This window comes from Apostichopus japonicus, chromosome 3, assembly GCF_037975245.1.
Source record: "Apostichopus japonicus isolate 1M-3 chromosome 3, ASM3797524v1, whole genome shotgun sequence".
Classification (NCBI taxonomy): Eukaryota; Metazoa; Echinodermata; class Holothuroidea; order Aspidochirotida; family Stichopodidae; genus Apostichopus; species Apostichopus japonicus.
In genome coordinates, this window is record NC_092563.1 from 26165515 (window position 1) to 26187562 (window position 22048).

At 36.4% G+C, this 22048-nt stretch overlaps 1 protein-coding gene across 4 annotated transcripts in view; it reads right to left on the bottom strand.

Annotated features, from left to right (window-relative positions):
• The window catches only part of LOC139965633 (hydrocephalus-inducing protein homolog), a 75679-nt gene extending 54267 nt beyond the window's left edge, over positions 1-21412 (bottom strand). For 3 of the 4 annotated variants that reach the window (XM_071968205.1, XM_071968207.1, XM_071968203.1), the window contains exons 1-18: positions 21222-21412; positions 18219-18357; positions 17654-17779; positions 17012-17131; positions 16429-16563; positions 15965-16164; positions 15335-15459; positions 13427-13628; positions 12466-12592; positions 11765-12040; positions 10953-11244; positions 10309-10523; positions 9598-9698; positions 8920-9055; positions 7120-7284; positions 6513-6665; positions 5296-5399; positions 4669-4803 (exon numbers count right to left, since the gene is read on the bottom strand). In XM_071968205.1, the coding sequence (XP_071824306.1) occupies positions 4669-4803; positions 5296-5399; positions 6513-6665; positions 7120-7284; positions 8920-9055; positions 9598-9698; positions 10309-10523; positions 10953-11244; positions 11765-12040; positions 12466-12592; positions 13427-13628; positions 15335-15459; positions 15965-16164; positions 16429-16563; positions 17012-17131; positions 17654-17779; positions 18219-18347 (2741 nt within the window). In that variant the 5' untranslated portion in view covers positions 18348-18357; positions 21222-21412. Of the gene's footprint in view, positions 1-4668; positions 4804-5295; positions 5400-6512; positions 6666-7119; positions 7285-8919; positions 9056-9597; positions 9699-10308; positions 10524-10952; positions 11245-11764; positions 12041-12465; positions 12593-13426; positions 13629-15334; positions 15460-15964; positions 16165-16428; positions 16564-17011; positions 17132-17653; positions 17780-18218; positions 18358-21168; positions 21190-21221 lie in introns of those variants that run through there. The other variant, XM_071968204.1, reaches the window with a different exon arrangement.
• Positions 21413-22048: the final 636 nt, after the last annotated feature.

Here is a 22048-nt window from a genome sequence, read left to right on the forward strand (position 1 = left end):
TCCCGATTGCAAAAGGAATGTAAAATTAAAGATGTTTTTTAAATTGTACATTTTTTTAATAATAATAATAATAATTTATTCTTATATAGCGCTTTACATCAAAAGAATGATCTCAAAGCAGCTTCACAGAAACGCATAAAAAAAAAAAAATAAAAAAAAAATATATAAAAAAATACAACTTAAAAAGTATTACAGCTTAAAAATAATACAATCTAAAAATATTGCATCCTAAGAATTACAGAAATAAATAACAAACAATAATTAATAAAAAAAATAAATAAAAAAAATAAATAAAAAAAATCAGAAATTAAAGACAAAAGCAATAAAATATGACAGCATACAATAAAACTAAAATACTAAACTATTACAGCCGAAGAAATAGCAACAATAAGACTATCAAAACAAAAATAGAAAATAAATTTCAATATAAAACAATCAAAACATGGCAAGATGGTAACACAATCAATATGACTGGAGGTTTAAAAAGAATAATACTTTCGAAAAAGGTGAGTTTTAAGGTGTGCCTTAAAAGCATTTAATGATGGAGCTGCCCTGATGTCATTGGGGAGTGCATTCCATAGATCAGGTGCAAAATAGGCAAAGGATCGTGCGCCAAAGCTTTTTTGGGCGAATCTGCCAGGCTCTAGTCGTATCTCCATAGAATGTCTGTTCCTCTGTCGTGTGCGATTTGCAATCTGCATGGGCTCTGGAAGAGCCTGACGACTGATCAGAGAGCCAAGATAGTGAGGGGCAGTGCCATTTATAATATTGAAAGTTATGACTAGAGACTTAAATTCGATCCTTGCGGAGACAGGTAACCAATGAAGGTCAATCAATATGGGTGTGATGTGTTCGTGCCTCCTGCTCCGTGTAACCATGCGTGCTGCCGAGTTTTGAATCAATTGAAGACGTGCCAGTTGCTGTTGCTCAATTCCATATAATAAACTATTACAATAATCAAGGTGCGATGTAACAAATGCATGAATTAATCTTTCTGTGCTTGTGCGATCTAAGAGCTTACGAATTTTCCCAATACGATACAATGAGTATGATGCTGACTGACAAATTTTTGAAACATGACTTGACATAGAACTGAATTCATCAAATTGCACTCCTAAATTTCTGACAACGGAAATGGGTTTAACATGAGTAACACCAACTCTGAAACTAGATATGTCTGCTTGAACTTTTCGGAATTTACTGTGAAAATGAATTACTTCTGTTTTGCTATCATTGAGTACAAGTCGATTTGCTGCCATCCACTCACGAATATCATCTATGCATTTTTCAGGTATGAATTTCCAGTCAGATAGATTTTTACACGAAAAATACAGTTGTGTATCATCGGCAAAAAGCATAAAGTCAATATCATTGGCTAAAATAATGTCTTCAAGTGGGGATGTATACAAGGTAAAAAGAATCGGCCCAAGACCGCTTCCCTGTGGTACACCGCAGAATAATGGTTCATCGTCCGAATAACAATTGTCAATACAGACACGTTGAGTACGTCCTCGAAGATATGAATCGAACCACTTTAAAGCAATACCATTTATGCCAAACCGATGCTCCAAACACTGCAGTAAAATATCGTGGTCAATTGTATCGAATGCGGCGGTAAGATCGAGTAGGACTAAAATGCACTCTTTATGATTGTCCATTGAAACTAGAATGTCATTTCTTACACGAAGCAACGCGGTTTCTGTGCTATGGTTTCTTCGGTATGCAGATTGAAATTTCGAATAAAGAGAGAATTGGTTAAAATATTCATCAGTTTGATTTAAACACATGTTCTCTAAAAATTTATGTTCAAATAAAAGGTTGGAAACGGGACGATAATTTGATAAAACATCAGGATCCAGTCCGGGCTTTTTCAATAATGGTCTGACAAGAGCGCGTTTATGACGTCGCGGAACAGTCCCTGCTTCGAAGGAAGTGTTGGCAATGTTAACGAGATCATCCACTAGTTCTGGTAGGCAAAGTTTAACGAGCTGAGTTGGCATCGGATCGAGCGCTGAAGATTTCGAGTTCATAGCTGAAATACATTTGGTCGCGTCGTCACGGGTAATTGGCTTGAAGTTCGAAAAGCTATGACTAGGTGGGCACGGTGATAAACTTGGCTTTGTAACATCATGGAATGTATCGCGTAATTTCCTGATCTTCCCACAGAAAAAGTCAGAGAAATCTTGCGCCATTTGCTGGGGATCGTTGTGCTTAGGTAGGATGGCACCAGTTGACTTCTTGTCTCCTGTGATCTCATCAACCACGGCAAACAGCTTCCTGGTGTTGGCGGACTTTATGCGAGAACGGTGGTACTGAGTTTTAGCTCTCTCGCATTCGTCATGGTAAGATGTTCGGGCACCATGGAATATTTGCTTGTTAATCTCCAGCGGTGAGCTGAGCCAAGCTCATTCTAAACGGCGAACATTATTCCTCAGAAGTCGGAGTTCATCTGTGTACCACGGAGCTCGAGCTTTGTTCACAATTACCTTCTTTTTCGCAGGAGCAAGCATATCCATAACGTCAGACTGTTTTTTACCGAAGTTGACTGATAACGTGTCAACTGAAATGCCGTACTCACCATCACTGTCAACAGGCTTGTATTTTTTAATCGCCTCTACCAGCTGGTCACTTCGAATAGATCGAATGTTCCGTATAACACGTGTAGTTTTTGTCGCGTGGGGTCGTGAAATGTCCGTGATGAATTTTATCAAGCTATGATCAGAAGGTAGACTGTTGTCATTGGTGACATCACTGATGGTGCAGATTGGTGATTCGATCGAGCGGGTGATTACCAAGTCCAAAGTATGACCGCTAGCATGGGTCGATCCACGAACAAGTGGTACAAGATTCATACTACAGAGTAAATCATGGAATTTCAAGGCGTCACCATTTGTAGCATTGTCGACATGGATGTTGAAATCTCCAAGAATAATGAGGCGACCTGGTGCAATTACTAAAACCTCCAAAAATGATGCAAATTCAACCAGAAAGTCTGCAGTTTTGCAACCATTGGTTCTTGACGGTGGGGGCCGGTAGGTAAGTACGATGCGTGTGGTGACGTCATTAACTGTGACAGTCAGATCAACATGTTCGAAGGATTTGAACAATCCAGAGTTCATCTTCTTCACCTTATAATAGGAGCGAATAACGAGCGCTACTCCACCTCCTTTACGGTTTGCGCGGGGCCGTTGATAAACATTATAACCGCTCAATGACGCTTTAAATTCGCTCACAGCACATTGTCGATGTTCCCCAATCCAGGTTTCTGTTACAGCGAAAATGTCTGTATCATTCTCAACAATGCTACTACACACGGCCGCAATTTTGTTGTTGATGGAGCGGGCATTCCATAGGCTGAAGGAGAGTTTGCGATTGCGGTGAAAAGAGGAAATTCGCTTTACTGTCAATAGATTTTGATTTTCGATACCGCGGTTTTGTTGTTGTTGATATGACCTAGTATGGTCACGGTTTCCCACAACAGTTTGGATGGGTTTAGGGGCTTTTGTACAATCAATAGCAATCAGATTGTCAGTGTTTGATCCAGGTCCACAGGAAAGCTCATAATTAGGTGAAGTAATAATTACCGGTATCCGCCGCCTTTTCACCCCCTTGGTTCCTCTCTTTGTCCGGCGATTTTTAAAGCGATTTGTAGCAGTAATCCCATTTGTAATTATTCGGTCGATAGTCTCAGGGCTCAACGGTATAGACCGCGGTATTGTACGGAGATCGATGAGCTCCTGCCTACTGTAACTGTGTAGGTTAGGCTTAACATTAGGCATAGTGATAGGCCAATCCAACGAAACGTAAACAAATGTTAAAAATATCACAAGCGTAAAATAAACTTTCTTGATAAAATTTGAAAACGACTGCATCTCTGATGCATTGAATAAACCAATCAAAAGTATAGTCCATGAAATCGTGGTGTAAAACGTTGAATTAACCAGGCGAAATTTAATAGTTTGACGAGCATTATAGTCGAGGTGCTACCTGTGCAGGTGCTACCATCCGCTTTTTATGAAACCTTACAGACAATTCTGCTGGTAAAACGGGCTACACCGTAACCGAATTTGACTGGTTTCTAAACTTCTGACATTTTGTTATGTAATTTATCATGGGAATGGTAACAATGAGTTCTGAAGCAGTAACATCAAAGTTATTATTAAATGCATGTTTCAGTTCTAAACTTTTAATTCTAGAATATTGATAAAACTATTCCAAAGATAGTGTTTTTGCTTGCGGATCTTGCTTTTGTTGAACAGGGGGTAAAAGGTCAAAGTGCACAATCTTTTGGTGACAATAACAGCATTGTTTATTTTTTCAATTTTAGAAGAAAGGTTCAGTCTACGGAACACAGAATTTAAGTAATACAATTGAGACTGTTGACAGCACAGATCTTTGACCCAGTAGCATGGGGGGTGTTCCCAGGATAAGATACATCATTGAAAATTATCATTTTTGAGATTTCACCAAGTTTTGTCTTATCTTGGAACCATTGCTAAGATTTGGATTGAATGCTAAGGGGTAATTGAATGACCATTGGTGGCAATTTTGACTAATGTAAATCAATGGGGAGGGACGGGGAGGGGAATAAATGTTCTGGTAGGAGTAATTGGGGAGACAAAGAGGATCAAACATGATCAGCTAAATGATAATGGATAGAAACCATACCTAAAATGATGTCCAAGGTCTATCAAGGGGGTGATCGGTGGGTTAGACACGATTGTACTTCCAAAGCCGTAGGCATGCACCTTGACAAATCTTGTCTGACTGTACTTGAACTCAATGGCTAGTTTATCTTGAAATCTGGAGAAGAGGAAAGAGCGATTGATGGTAAACTTGAATGAAAAGTTGATTTGACTCAAATTCATACTAACCAAGGGGTAAAATTTGTTTAGATATTGAAAGATATATTTTGCATATATCCTCAATGTATAAGGCTTAGCTATATTCCTATACATAGGAAAGATTAAAACGCATCTGAAATACAGTGAAATATTAACAAATTATCTGCACTGCATAATGATTACAGAGGCTTATACACAGTATAAAAAAGGCATATTGCAATATACATTAGGTTATGTTAGTCATAGCCACACTATTCAGGATTTTTTCCTTCCATTTTTGAAAGACATCTGTGTGTCCTTCAATATAATTATATCAGTTAATATTATATGGTATATGGGGAAGAAATAATTAAATTAATGGTTTCAAGAATCAGTGACTGTATAGGTGGAACATCAAAGTCAGCTGTAGATACTGCAGACAGAGCATTAAGACAGCTGGAATTATTTGCACCTGATATTATCATCCAAGTTGACAGTAAGTTTGACTTCAACACATTCCTCTGGTGGTATCACACCTTCAGCTGGTTCCACCTTCCAAAGAGATTTTGGTCTCATCTACAGACAGAAACAAAAACATTGCAAAATGAGAAACTTCCAAACATTTATTAACGATATTTGACAGAATTTGTACATAGTTTGTACAATAGATCAGTTGACAAAGTGCTAAAGTTACTTAGTAGTAGTAGTAAGTTGAGTCTCGTCTATCCGACATGCTCAGTGATTAACCTCCGCCACGTATCACGATCTTGCGCAAGGTTTATTGCTTCCTCGAAATTGTTACTTGGTGAAAAAGTTACTTGGTGAATTAAAACTGCAAAAAATAGTTGCTTGGCTTTGTATATAATGTCCTTGTAGTTTACTGCTATTGGTTTGTATTACACTTGTAATTGAAAAGAAGTATTTCTTTAGAAATCCATTCCTTAAGGATTTTTGACTTCTATAAAATATAATTTGATGTGATAACACAACTTGCAGTCCCTCAGGAAGATATTACATGGTCAATTTTAAATGTCTGCCTACCTTGCACCTGTGAACAGCAAAATAAACCTTACACAACCACCTGGAATTTACAACTTGCTGAAATCATATAACTAGGTGTAGTTTTGATCACCCATTTTTACATTAATATGACATGATGGGCACAAGTCAAACAATTTCCCCTTTTTTAACAGTAGGTGCATGTTAGTCCATTGCTTTAGAAATTTTAATGAATTTACTAAAAAAAATTACTTAAGTTTTAATTTCATAAAAAAAAACCCAACTGATTATCAATGGATGACATCAATAAAACCTATTGTAAACATGTTAATTCTGACAATGTCTCGTTTTTCTGTGTTGAGTTATGATGCTCCAGAGGAGCTGACTTACCAGTCTGTGTGCTAGACTACAAAGTCCAGTCACTTTAATCGATGAGCCAGCGATGTTTAAAAGGTCAGTTTCCAGAAATAAGAAAGTGTTATAGATATACAAAATGTGTACTAATAGCAGTGGTTTTAATGGTCTTCATTACATATCAAAATGTCTTTGTGTCCCACTTGGAGTAGGTCTACTCTTATTGTGAGTGACACTTGGCAGATCAATTAAACTTGATAGATAATTAGTAATCAGACACAAACCACCAGATTCAAGTTAAAATACAAATGGAATGTCAGCAGAATTCACACTCACCATGGCACAGATGAATGGAGCAGGAATCAGAGATTCGTTGGACAAAACCACAGACTTTGAAAGATCTGAGAGCACTGGTGTCTGGCCCCAGTCGAGTTCCACAGGGTCAACATGAACCACTGGTCCTTCACCCACACACATCAGCTGTACTTGCTGAAACAAGAAATGAAACATACATTTCACTCTTACATTTAACTCTTACCAATGCATTTTTGTATAGGTAATCAGAGAGCTACACATGAATAACAAAGTGAAAAAAGGGACAGTAAGAGAATAGACCTATACACATTTCATGTTCCACTTTATTCACATCTTCATACCAGTACCTGTCATACCAGTCCATATAATGCCACTCATCAGTTTCCAATGTTTGCATGAGGCTGGCCAGTAACATATGTATCAATTGAAGAAACTTCCAGGTTAACATATAAGAACTGCACCTTTTTTTTAAGTTACAGCTATACACATCTAATACTGAAAGCATAAATCTTGTTAGTATTGTTGTATGAAACAGTTCACCATAAATAACGAGCCAATCATTCTTTACAGGAGAAATATCAAATTTAATGAGAAATGTGATGTAATCCTGCATATATTAGGTACATACCAATGGTGGCTGAATGGAGCCAAATATGCTAAATTCAGCAAGGGTATCAATCTCCTCCAAGGCTCTTGGAGTGATCACCATGGCAATTTCAGCTGTAGACTGAGCAGGGATTATCCCAGAAGGTTGAGGACTCGAATACAGAAGAGCAGTTGTTTCATCAACTTCCTACAAATTGAAATTCAAAAATGAATTATTTAAACTACATGGCTTTGTTAACTTGTCTATGGCAACTTTAACAATCTTACAAAGACATGTTTCATAAGTTTAGCCCTATCACAGGACTGGATAGTCAGTTGGTTGAAAACTTGGGCTTGGGTAGACTATTCATTTCTTTTCTTTGCTCTTGGCATACAATTTTCTCTAATCATTTTTTGTCAATATTTTATTTTTTGCAATGGCAACCACCCCATCCCCTCCTCCTCAATGTTTGGATCTTGATGCCCTGTATAGGTATTTAGGTAACATATATATATGTTGTGTCACCTGAACCTGATGTCCCTGTAGAGGTACTAGTGTTACATATATATGCTGTGTTACCTGGGCTTGATGCCCTGTTGTGTTACCTGAGCTTGATGAACCCTGTATAGGAACTAGTGCTAAATATATGCTGTTTTACCTGAGCTTGATGCCCCTGTATAGGTACTAGGGCTACATGCTTATGTTGTGTTTCCTGACCTTGATGCCCCTGTATAAGTACTAGTGTTGAACATATGCTATTTTACCTGAGCTTGATGCCCCTTTATAGGTACGAGGGTCACATATTTATGTTATGTTACCTGATCTTGATGACCCTGTGTAGATACTTGGATTACATATTTATTTTGTGTTACCTGACTTTGATGCCCCTGTGTAGGTACTAGGAATACAAACATATGTTGTGATACCTGAGCCTGAGGCCTTGAGTAGGTACTAGGATTACATATATATGTAATGTTACCTGAGTTTGATGCCCCTGCATAGGTACTATGATTACATATGTCATATTACCTGAGTTTGATGCCCCTGTATAGGTACTAGGATTACATATATATGTTATATTACCTGAGTTTGATGCCTCTGTCTAGGTACTAGGGTTACATATTTATGTTGTTTCCTGAGCTTGATGCCCCTGTTTAGGTACTAGGGTTACATGTGAATGTTATATTACCTGAGCTTGATGCCCCTGTATAGGTACTAGGATTACATACATATGTTGTGTTACCTGAGTTTTATGCCCCTTTCTAGGTACTAGGGTTACATCTTTATGTTGTTACCTGAGCTTGATGCCCCTGTATAGGTACTAGGGTTACATACATATGTTGTGTTACCTGAGCTTGATGACCCTTTGTAGGTACTAGGGTTACATATTTATGTTGTGTTACCTGAGGTTGATGCCCCTGTATAGGTTCTAGGATAACAAACATTTGTTATGATACCCGAGCCTGATGCCCTTGTGTAGGTACAAGGATTATATATATATGTAATGTTACCTGAGTTTGATGCTCCTGTATAGGTACTAGGAATACATATACATGTTATATTACCTGAGTTAATGCCCCTTTGTAGGTATTAGTGTTAAGTCTGTATGGTGTGTTACCTGAGTTTGATGCCCTTGTATAGGTAATGGGATTACATATGTATGTTTTGTTACCTGGGTTTGATCCCTTTGTACAGGTACTAGGATTACATATGTATGTTTTGTTACCTGAGTTTGATGCCTTTGTACAGGTACTAGGATTACATATGTATGTTTTTTAACCTGGGCTTGATGCCTCTGTATAGGAAATAGATGTATGATTACATTTATATATATTGTCTTACCTGAGGAATCAGATCATATTTGACTGGCAAGTCTGAGTCATTGATGATTTGAGCATTCTGCTCATATGGGTGATTCAAGAAGCAGCGGGTATAGTCGAGTATTGGTGTTAGAATACCAACAGGTGACACTACACATCTGCAAAATAAACAGAACAATCTCATGATCATCGGAAAAGAGAGACAAACTATATAATCAGCAGGTGTGATATGAAACTCTGACATTGTCTACTACGCAGAACCTACAGAAGTAAGCCTGGTCTGCATGCTTCGCTGCACAACTAACAGCTTTCCACATCTCACAATAATTGTATACATTTGTAAAACTTAAACTGCTTCTCTTTGATACATTTTAATTGAAATTTAATGATAATCTGAGAATAGAATCAACAAAAACCTATGCTCAAGTAGAAATAACATCTGTGGATATGAAACAACTAAAAGTGTGAACATTGCAGCACACATTAACAGATTTTGGTTTATCACCTAGATTTCAATTCAAAGTGGAAATGTAAGCTATGATTTAGAAATGATCACCTCCACCTCCATTCAATTGTTTGTTACACCCCTGGACCAAGCAGATCCACATCCAAGGGTTTTGTGACAGAAATCAGGCAACATTTCAGGTGTTTCTGATGTCCTTATCAAGAGAGTTTTATCAATGGTTCTGTATTCACTTACTTTGCTGTTATAGGAAGATTAAGTATCTCCTCTCCAACACCTTCTACATCTACCACCAGTGATAAGTCATACTTCTTGGTAGTGTTTGATGTCAGAGCAATCTAGCCATGATAAAAAAAAAAAAACTCAGCTTATAAATCATCTTACTTGCAGGAAATTCAAACAATGTTTGGATGAAGATACAGATGCTTGTTGAACGTATGAGATGGCATAACATGCCATAAGACATAATAAAGCCATGCTTTGCTATGTAAAAATGATGATAAAGGTGCTAACTTTCAAGAAACTTCTGTCTCTTGAGTGAAGGTAACGATGATGACTAAGTAAACGCAATACAACACATTAGTTATATAACAATATGATCCAATCTTGTAATAGTGATCCAAGCTAAGTTATATACTCCTGTGTGAATGTGCCAATGTTAATAGCTATTTACAAAGGACTAAACATTATGAACAACAAACACAACAAATATATATATCTGGCTAAGAAAGAGCACCTGAAGAATGGTCGAGGGACAATTAAACAACAAAAACAATGAAATGTATGTTTCAATAGCAAAACCCCAGGAGCTGAGATACCCCTTTTTCTTCTTGAAAGGGTAAACTTATACCATGTTCAAAAAAGCGACCAGTTTCTCTGACATAAGATAAACATACACAGTTGCACTACACAGTTAGTACACTGAGTACAGGAGAAAAATATACTTACAGCTATCTTCATCTCACTCTGTGGTGGGATGGAGCCAGACTCTGGCTCAATTTCAAATTCTTTGGGAGATATATTGACATTGGTTTTGCCCAGAGTCTCATCTCCAGCTGTGACTGAGATGACCTTGCCATGTCCATCACTAGGTACTCGCAGTTTGAATGTCATTGGTACCAATGCAGTGTTAACAAGGGTGGCTATCTTAGTGCACTTGAAACCTATTAAACCAATACAAAACATAGACATAGAATAGCATAACAGCTGAAGGTGGCTAGATAAATTGCCCAGATGGGAGGGACAGGGGAATATGAGGGGAGATTATAACCATTTAAAGTGAGACTGATAAACACAGCATCTGACTGCAGGTTAAATACCTTAATCAGCTTGTAAAACAATGTGCACACTGACACACACTTATGACCGTTAAGATTTGATAATCAAGATTTGAAACTTCCTACAAAAAATATGGAAAATGAAAATGGAGAAGCACAGAACTACAGCCCATTCTCCGAGTAAACAATATTATGATTACACATCTTACCATTGGTTGCCATTGGTAAATACAGTAATCATACAACACCATTCATGTTTATTCATGACATTCATAATTAAACTATCCAATGGATTCTATGCCACTTAAAACTCACCATATGAGACTGTGCCAAATTTCAGCTTTGGTACATCAAAATGGAATGTTGGTCCAATTACGCTTCCTTTGAAATGAATTTGAATTTTCTCTGGCAGGCCGTCAACAGTCCAGTCGAAAATTTCATTAAATTCTCCCAAAAGAGGTGAAGAGAAGACTACCTGAATTGCTTGGTATTCACCAGGAGCAATCCGCCCTTTACTGGGGTAGAAGGTGAACCTTGGACCAAATGTGCTGTTGGAGGGTTCTACTTGAAAATGAGCATCTATGTCTCCCTTGTTGCCCATGACAACCTAAAAATAAATGGAAATGGGAGAAAATGATATAGGTCTACTATATTAAATATAAGATAAACAGGAATTAAGGGTACCATGTCAGAAAGAAAACAATGTGGATAGACTGTCAGAATGTTGTAAAATGGTGATAACTTCATGAGACATTATATGGTACCAAGCAAAAGAGATGCTTTCATTTAAAGCACATTGTCTTGTCTTACAAAGATAGAAAATAGATTGGTAGCTTTGTTGGATTGGTGTTATTACAAAAGATGCGTGGTCAAGTTCTGTCACTTTATTAAGTAAATATCAACATTATGCACAGGCCCAATTTTCATAACCGATTTAACTCAAAAGGTGACTACCAGCTTTTCAACACCTTGTTGTTGGAGGGGTGGTGGAGGGGGGGGGGAATAATTCCTATTGTTTGTATCCAACAATGCACTTGTTACCTATGTGTATCAAGTGAAAAATGGATGATGATTTTGTAATGTCAGTTTTTCCAGTATTGTGAAATCTGATGAGACTAAAGCTATACCTCATAACTATGACTTGATCCAACAAAGATATGACCCATGTCAAGAGTATCCAATGAAAAGGAAACTTTCGGTCCGATGCCGTCGCCCCTCAAACGTAAAGGCAGTCTGGATTCTCGACCTGTGATGTCACAGTAGGCTGTGCAAGTGTACATCCTAGCTTCCTTTGGTTTGAAAATGATGTTCACTTCCATTGTAGAATTAGGCCAGAGTTCCCCTTCTAATGGCATGATGGTGAAAACTTCATCAGAGAAAAGCATTTTGTCTCCTTCTACCAACTGGAGAAGAAATTTCATTCCATGGTTAATGTTCCTTCATCACCAGCTTTTTCCCACAGAATAATTTAATATCAAGACATGCCTCATCAAACAAAAATTGGCTCTGAGATACACATGCACACACACACACAACAAAAGAAGAATCTAATTTCTTACAACTAGATTTAATGTATCATGAAAGCTATGATGAAAAATATGTACAAAGTATTTTATAAAAATACCAACACTTGAATCTATATATGAAATGATGTTTAACTTGTCAACTTTTCCAAGGAGTTCCTCATCAAAGTTCATGATACTAAAATATTATTTGACTTCATCAAATCTTGCAATCAAAAATAAGAAACAAAGGAAACCAAAACCAAACTTCAACAAGGTTTCATAATCCAACCACCTGGCTGTTTCTTTGAAACATAAGCAAATACCTTTTGTTTGTTCTGGAATGTTCTTGACAGAATCGCCATTTCGTCTCTTAATGTTGGATCCAGAATGCACTCTTCTAAAAAGCTGTCATGTTTCATCTGAAATTCACTACTGATACCTTTGGTAAACCTGTTACAATATACAGCAAACCAGAGAAAAAAAGTAATGGAAAACCTTGTTAACTCAAGTATACTTTTCAGTGGCAAAGGTAATAGCATTGTGGTACTTTTTCAAGAGCTTTGTCATGAAATGGTAATAAAGTCCATATGGATGGTATTAGAGTCAAAATGGAATAAAAAATTATATAGCGATTTTGGATAATTTCTATCTTCTTGTGACCATAGTTGTCTACTTTCTGTTAAAAACAACAAATAATTCTTTGTATCAATAGCATAGCCTTCTTTAATATAGGATCAATATTCACATAGACTAATTCTTTAAGGGTATGTTTTAAGCATGTTTTTGATGGTGCCAAAATTCAATGCCTACATTTGATCATTAGACTGCCTTCTTCAACTTCAATCATTGAATGAATTTCATTGTAATTAAAGGTTCTTATATGGCTACAACTATGGTAGAAATAATTTCTTCCAAACTGCAAAAACAAATACAAAATTGCTTAAATTGTATTAGAAATTTTGAGACATGATGGCCATTCTCGCATATCCAATTAGTCTTGGGTTATTATATAGCCCCATTGTTTTACCCTGTTTGTGACATAGCATTAATATTTAACCTTGAGAGACAAGGTATCTATTTCTGTAATTGCATTTTCACCATCATACATTAAATGTTCATGAAAAGATATTGTACAGTAAGACATCAGTCTCCTGTGTTAAAGAAGATTTTCGCTGTCAAATAAGACACTGCACCTTTTGTCCTTAGCTAATTAAATTTTGAGGGTCTTTTCAAACAAAACATTTGTGACTTATGACATGCATTTGACTGAGCGATCATGAATACCTCTGTTTCTCCTGGAGTTCCTCCTCTAACGTTGCAAACGGCTTCCAGCTAAACCTGACGATGACATCACTACGATTGCTGATCGAAATTGTCCTTTGATTTGCCATCGAGATGAAAGTGTTCTCAATTCTCAAAGAGTTTTTGTCCAGACGGACATTTAAGTCCACTGATGCTCCATACAGAGTCACGGATATAGTTTCACCTGTGAATGTTGTAGTGTATGATTAGCTAGGGTTCTGCCTGATAAATTAAAATTGAAGCATATATGCCAGACACAAACTTGGCTATAAGATTTTTAAAAGAGTCACAAGTGAGCCCTATTTGGTTACAACTGGTTTCTTTTGAAATAGTGAAGAAAAGAAATTGTAATATCGGTGCTTCTCATGATTAGAGTTTCCATTTGGAACACCTAGGTATCTTTAAAGTAAAGTCACCCAAGAAAGAGCCTGGGCACAAAAATCAGTGATTTGACTGATCCATTCTCAGTCCCAGTCCACTTAATAATACTAATACATTTCATTATGTTTGCTTTAAAGTGGTATCAAGTGATAACCTTTGATTTGCAACTTTGTCAACTTTCCATTGTGAAATGTTGCTTATCTTTAGGAGTCCATGCTAAATATTGTTGTAACACTGACAGGAGCCAATGCTTTTCATTTTATTTTCAATAATTGCACAATTTCTATAAGGAAATTAGTGAGCACATTCATTCCTTTCACCCCATATGTCACATAGCACAATATACCATCTGGTTCAATGAAATCAAGCCAAGTCTGACTCTATGCAAAAACATGGAATTTTAATATTCAAAATGACATTAAAATACAATTTCACAGACACAGTTTTAACCAGTCAACAAAGTGGTACCTGTCATGACAACCATGGAAGTCAACACTTAACAGTGACATTGAAACAAGTAGTCAACAAGCCATTATCTGTAACCACCTGGCCCCATAGATAGTAAACCTTTAGCACATGCAGTTAATTTAATACGACTCTTGCAGTATTACGATACATAACAACCTGTGACTTTTAAAGCACCTGTATTCAACAAAAAGTGTAATACTTGCTAATATAGTATTTAAAGTAAAGAACATATGGCAAAAACCAATATCACACAGAGTACATGATAAAACCTGTATTCTTCAGCTAATGTACATCTATAATGTACCTACAACTTCATTGACATCAACTTCAGGGTTAGTGGATAGAATTCTACTCTTACACTTCAATGGGGAAAAATGTTATGATGACAGCTGTTGGACTAGGGGCTGGTTTTGTTGATCCTTCAAGGTAATGTGGATGACTATGTTAATACTGGCTTTTTTACAACAACAAAAACAAAATTCTTCAGAAATTGTCTCATTTGGCTGTCAACTTAAGAGTAGTGACTACATTTTGCCCATCTCCATTTTGAAGTAGGTTACATCCTTCCCTGACATTTCTTTACAACTATTCAACCTTACCATGATTTGCTACTGTCAAAACTGGAAGACAATCAACCACTTCATTGCAACTCATGGGTCATTTGCACATGGTAGTTGACAACATGCTCACATAACTAATTTTCTATGAAAGGAATGACTGGGTTAATATTGCAAAAATGTTAATCAGGTAACAATGTATCAAGCTCAATCAAAATAGATAAACTGCCATAGTTAGGACAATAATTGGAAGTTAGTAGAATCACAGGTTTACATTTCAATCATGTTGAAATGATATCAATTCAAGGACATCCATATATAGTCCTAAACATAGCACAGACTAGATACTAAGGCACTGTCCTCTTTCATCAGTTTGTAATAAATATAGCACCCTACTAGATACCAACGCACTGTCCTAATTATCAATTTTTTAAACAGATGAAACGATGGAGTAACTTTAATATTCAAGTATCATTGAACTCACCGGTATCATGGTTGATGGTAAGGTCTTCACTGTGATCTCCAATGGTCATTGGTTGAAAAATGACTTCGACTTGCATACTCTCGCCTACTGACAAAATAGCATTTGCAGGGCTAACACTAAATGGCCTGTTCATACAGAAAACAAAGAAAGGAGGAACAGGGTTGTTAATGGCTAGCACAAGTTCCAATATGGTTCATACATTGGCTGATCTTTGATGGGCTAGTAAAGTAGCAAAAACAGAGAAATACAACAACAGGATTAATGCTTGAGAGGTATTCCATCATTTACTCCTTGTCTATGAAAAGGACATTTAGGTAATTATATCACTTATTAAAGAATATCAATAGGAAGACCTATTAATACAAAAGTTTAAGTTTAATATTTCAACACTAAGTATAGCCATAGGTAGATTATGATCTTGAACCGACTCAAGTGTTCAATTCATGTTACCTGAGGAGCGGCCACCCACCAAAGTCCCAAGCAGAAGTAGTCATCCTATCTGATACCTGATATAATAATACAATAAGAAACTGGAGGGGTAGGTCTAGGACCTAGCCCACGCCCCCCACCCCTCCCCTCCTTTCCTCTCCCCCACACACACAGAACAGAATAAATCAGTAATAATCATACCGTGGAACATCCAAGGAAAACTTTGCCTCTCTGTTTCCAATATTTCTGACCAAAAGCGCCTTGGGAGTCGGATATTTGACAGGGCATGAGGAAAAATTGACCGCATCTGGAAAGTCGAGGATTGCCCGGGCTCCTATTGCCCTGACAGGAACCACAAACTTCTCTCTCTCTGTCATGCATATCAGCTCATGATTGTAATCCTGTATAGATAAAACAAATCATCCATAACATACATCAGAAAATCAGTTTCAAGAATGATACTCAACATTTGATATGTGTAGACAGGAATGTCCATATGTGAGTAGACTATGTTGTATAGTTATTGTGTTCCAGATATCAATGTCACTACGTATCCACACGTTTCAACAACAACAACAAATCTGAATTTTATAAGGATACTAAATATTTAACATCAAATGCTGAAAATTACTGCTTGATGATCTCCTTGGCAAATTAATATTTACCTGCTTGGCCGTGGGTAAAAATTGTATTCTGAACACAGTTGGCATTCCTGGAGCGACCTTGGTTGCTATGTCAGCAGGACTGATAATTTTAAAGTAAGGCGAGTCAGCTTGATAAACCTTCACCAGTCTTGAAACCTAAAAAAGGGACAAAGGTATCAAATATAATCACAACTGTTTCACTGCTTCACTGTTTGTAAAAAGGAAAAATATTATCTCTCTCTTAATGGAATCCAAAAGCCGTAAATTTGTGTTAGACATTGTTTTCACATGAGGCAAAGTGAAAGGAAAGGCCTGCTTTAAAAAGATCACAGGATGCTTTTGAGTGGTTGTTGTGGAGACAAGTTTTGTCAATCTGTCTTGCCAGTGTAAATAGACAATTGGTGAATATTTTGCAATGACAAGATCAAGTATGTAAAGAAACATCACATACATACATTAAATAAAACACCTTGATGAAGATGTTCCTCCAAGTTATTTCAGACAGATGACCTCATTTTTTCAGATGAAAATACATAGGATCCAGAAATCAGAACCCTTTTTTTCTTATTAAAGAAAAGAATTATAATACAACTACTTCTTTTACCTTATCGTTGTTTCGTAAAAGAAGTGGAACTTCATAAATTTCATGAGGCTCAAACTGTTGAAATGTTATTTCTGATGGAAAAGGCTGGAACAATGGTTCATCAATGTCGACAGCAGAAAACTGAAACGAAAAGTAATGAAAGTTAGACTTTCCTGGAAATTCACATAGCAAGAGCAAAATGAATAAATACAAAACAGGAACCATTATTAATGCATGCATGCAATTTTCATTGAACTGTCATGTGTTTTATAATGGACCTAGTATTCAAATTTTATACACCTTTATTATAAGTAGAAAACATATGAAAAAATTATATCTTATGAATTACTCAGTATAACATCATCACAACAAAACAACTGAAGTGTTCCTTGTTAAGAATTTTTCAATTAAATTATTCTGATAAACAACTTTATAAAAGGTTAGTCAGTGAAATGTCTAATATTTAATTGAGTTAAAAAAATCTCACATTATTCATTTGCAAATATTGACATCTGTCCTTCTTTTTCAGGTTTATGAAGTACTGTTCATATTTTTATAAGATCGTAGCCAGTTGAGTGAAATATTTTCTCTTGCCCTACATAATACATACATTAAAAAATGGATGGTCTATACTTGTAATACACGCAAGAAGACAGGCTTTACCTTTTGGTGAGTATTGTCACCCATATCTAAGAGCTCAATGATGTGAGGAACCCTCATGTTGTGAGTATTGGCAAGCTTCTCTTCTGTTGTTTGAGCAACTTCCTTCATGTAGGCAGATGGTGTTAACTGAGAAGAAAGAGATTTTAGAATATATGCATAAGTCGATATACATATACTATACCATCTATGATGTGTATCATGGTAAATGTTTGACCTACAGATACTTCAGAAAAGTTCCAAATTTCCTCAAACTTTGCAAGAAAGGCAGCTATTCACCACAGCCTTCACTAATTTAAAGTTGAGATAACTTTAGCTACTGTAAACCAATGAAACTATTCTAACTGAAGTTACTGCAATTTTCATAAGAATAAATATATTAGAAAAAGGATAATTCCTTCACACCACCTGATTAAATTTTATGTTATACGCTTTATCAGCACAACCTGTATTCATGGCATACCATCTTCGCAATGATATTTCTATTACTACCAACTTTGCAATTAAAATGAACATCCTTATAAATAACAAATATAGAATTAAAGCCACACATAGTGCATTATTTTACCTTCTCTTCTTCAACATATCCTCTTAGTAATTTTGGATTTCTGGGTGCCACCACCTTACTGTCATACTGCGGGGTTTCTCCACAATCTGTGGCTCTCTCTGCGGTCTTGTTTTCAAATCCGGTAGGCATTTTTGGTTCACTGTAGGTAAGAAGTAAAATGGAAATTGCAGGTTTGACCTTGTTTGTAGTAAATTCACGCTTAATGACTATGGATGAGTTAAAATCAGTGGTTACAATTTGACATTCAAACAGTGTGTATTAGTACAGATATGTAACACCGATGTGAAGTTAAGGAACATGCAATGTCAGCTAAACACCAACGGAGACTTGTACAGGATACATCTACAACTTAAACCTAAGGCCTGTCTAGAGAGTCTACAACGAGAAAATAAATTTTGCCACAAAACAATATCACAACTCAATTCAGTTTTCACATTAGTTATAATGATAGTATACGAAAAATTAAAAAAAACTTTTTGGGGTGTGTGGGGGGAGGGATGAAGGGCAGTCATATATTTAGGGGGACCAAGTGTCTTGCATTAACACTAAATACTACTTAAGGTTTACTGGTAAACGGCCTATTCCAACAATAATAATGGGCTGAAGGTGATGGGACACACCATTATACAATAGGGATTGCTAAAAGTTTTTTTTCAGAAAGAAACAACAAATACATGTCCCTTCATTATCTCTTTTCTGTAAACTAAAGATAAATACACTCCAAAATACATACAAAGTACAAAACACATAATCTAACTTGACTGGAGTCTAAACGCGGCAATCATTTTGTCACTAAATATTGGCACAGTTTGCAACATTTCATAAATACTTACTGATCACATACCATTAGAAAGAACAGTCTAAATAAATACAAAGTGTTTTATAATGGCAGTTTGTTTTATTACATGTTAAATTTCTAACCAATCAAAGCAGAAACTCTGAAATGGCACTGATTAAAGTTTGCTTTTTGTTCACTAGGCCTGTCATGCTACTGCAGGCATAGACTAAGCGTGGCCCCAGCCTAAAATAGCTTGATAAGTAGGCCTATATAGCAACCTAAAGATTGATATTGCCAAAAGAATTCTGATGCTCAATGCCAATTGGAATTAATCCTGCAGCTACCCACAAATAAAGCAATGTTTCTGGTTTTTGTCTGAAAGTTATCATCTTGACACTAGTAATAAAATGATTTAAAACAAACTTAATTAAGATTAGAATGAAAGAATAGAATAAATATTCTTTAAAGGATTGCTATTATCAATATCTCTCAGACTTTGCTATGTTTTAATGTGGGCCTAACTTTAGAATCCGTACCATATGAATGGGAAAGCTTACTTCGAATCGGCAGAAAAAGGTAAGGGGTTATGAAGTAGGGTTAGGGAGTAGGGTTAGGAATTAGGGTTGGAAGTAGGGAATAGGGTTAGGGAGTAGGGTTAGGAAGTAGGGAATAGGGTTAGGAAGTAGGGTCGGATGGTATGGATTCTAAATTAGTAGCATGTTGGGCTCATAATTGACGCACTTAAGGATTGGATTGACGATGTCTGTCTACATAAAATCAAAATCACTCAACTGCATGCATTTTTCATATGTGTAGTTCCTCAAATGATCTCAAAAAATTTATTTTTCTGCGCCTACGCAACGTAAAATTGAGAAGAATTTGACCTCAAAATGTCTGCTGTGTCAAGTTCTTTCATACCCCTAAATTGACACATTCGTCGATAAGCTAACTGTAGCGTAGGCATAAGTATACGTCCATTGACTTTGGATGCTGTTTGCTATCCTCTGAACCTCTAAGCTCAGACAGGTCAGGTCCCAGAGAGTAGTTGTATCATATTGAAGTAATTTTGGTTATTTTTTGGGAGTAAGATTTCCAAATGTCAAAAAAATGTGTAAAACTGGGGTGTTAAAAGCTTAATATATACCACAATTTGGTCAGCAAATAGCTGAAATGGATTCAAACTCATGAAAAAAAAGTTTAGGTGGCCTGCTGTATCGTTGCTAGTAATAATTGAAGGTGCGTCAATTACGGGGGTGCGTCAATTATGAAGCCTTTACTATACAAAGTGGCTATTCTTACGACTATTCGTAAGAATAATTTCCGATTACGCATGCGCAGTTGCTATTTTTATGACAGGAGTACTATTTTTTACGACCAGGAGTAACAATAATTTCCGGTAAGGGTAAGTGTTAGGGTTAGGATTGGGGTTTAGGGTTAAAGTTAGGGTTACCCCTACTACATGAGCAGTTGCTTTAGTTACTTTACTGCGCTTGAATTCGCCTTTGTCGTAAGAACAGTTTATAAATAATTGTTATGACTAGTCGTAAGAATAGCCACGGCCTTTACTATACCTTTAATGTGTGACAGGCTACACTGACATCTGGCTAGTTCTATCCTTAATTTACATTATTGCTCAATTGTTTGATCAAATTCTGTCAGAATGTGATCGATTTATTACACCTGATTTAGCCTACATTAAAAAAAAAATTTATTTAGCTGTTGTCTATACCCTACAGAGTTTGTTCAAAATTTCACAAGATGTTGTCATAGCCTAAGCCTTGGTATCATTTTGTTTGTTGGTAAAGATATGTATATTTCTTCCTGATTCACTGAGAATTTGACCAAGAAAAGATAGTGACTAATGGTGTTGTTGTGCTCTTGCGTTACCTATCTTGATACTGTACTGTTGAAGGCTTGGCCTACATTTTACTGGCTTGGGCAAGGCCCCTATGTTATTTTATATTATTCAACCTGGCTGCTGGCTAATATGACAAATAAAGTCTTAGGCTAGACAGGTAAGTAGTATGAACTTATATCCTAAAAATCCTTCACTTTACGAGCAGATTCGAGGCCCATGCTAACATAAGTTTTTGCCAGGCTATGTCTTAGGTTTAATAAGTTTCAGAAGACCTCTAATTTGTCTCATTCGCAAAACTAGGCCTAACAGTTAACCTTGTAGGGTGTTCAGCAGCAAAGGGGTTGAGAACCTCCGTCTGCTTGTTTACCTTACTCTTCCTATGACTCTTCTTCAGTCGAGAACCATTAAGTGAAACAAGAAGTGGATATGTGACAATCAGAATTTAGTTTACATTTTGACTAAAATACTCATAATTTTGTTCTTTCTTCCGTTAGAACAGCTAAATTCCCTAATACGATACCATGTTCGATCTTGTTTTTTAACCGTTGCTATGGCTAGGGATTGCAAATTACTCATTACCGAGCTGGATGGAACGCCCAGATTGCAAATAAGATTGCGTTCGTGGAATGATTTTCCCCTCCAGGAAATTGACACCGTGGCGTCGCCAAAACATAAATGTTTGACATGAATGTCAAAATTGTGGGATAAAATGTTGAAATTTTAAGCCCGCTCGAAAATTGTAACATAAAGCGTCAAAATTGAATTAAAGGGCACCAACGATTTAAAGAAAATTTCGACTTTGTAAAAAAATATAAATTTATTTCATTTTTTCTGTAATTATTCTCGAAAATTCAACCCTAGTACCTGTCCTATCTCAAAATTTAGTTTCAATTGAAATCCGACTTCTGCATCTCTGATCAAACGTCCCACTATTTTGTCCCATAATATCGAACTTTTGCATAAACATAAACAGTCGAATTGTCAACGTTATTTCCGAAAGATCAGAAAATTTCGACTTTGTGTTTCGCCTTTCATAAGTAATCGACAAAAATTAACACATAGGCCTAAACCTGTCGAAAATTCAAGTCGGCATTGTGTTGTCATGTTTGTGTCGAAATGTTTTATTGCATATATAATTATGAATATATGAAACGAACCATTGATCATTATATTGCAACTGCCTGGTACTCTTAA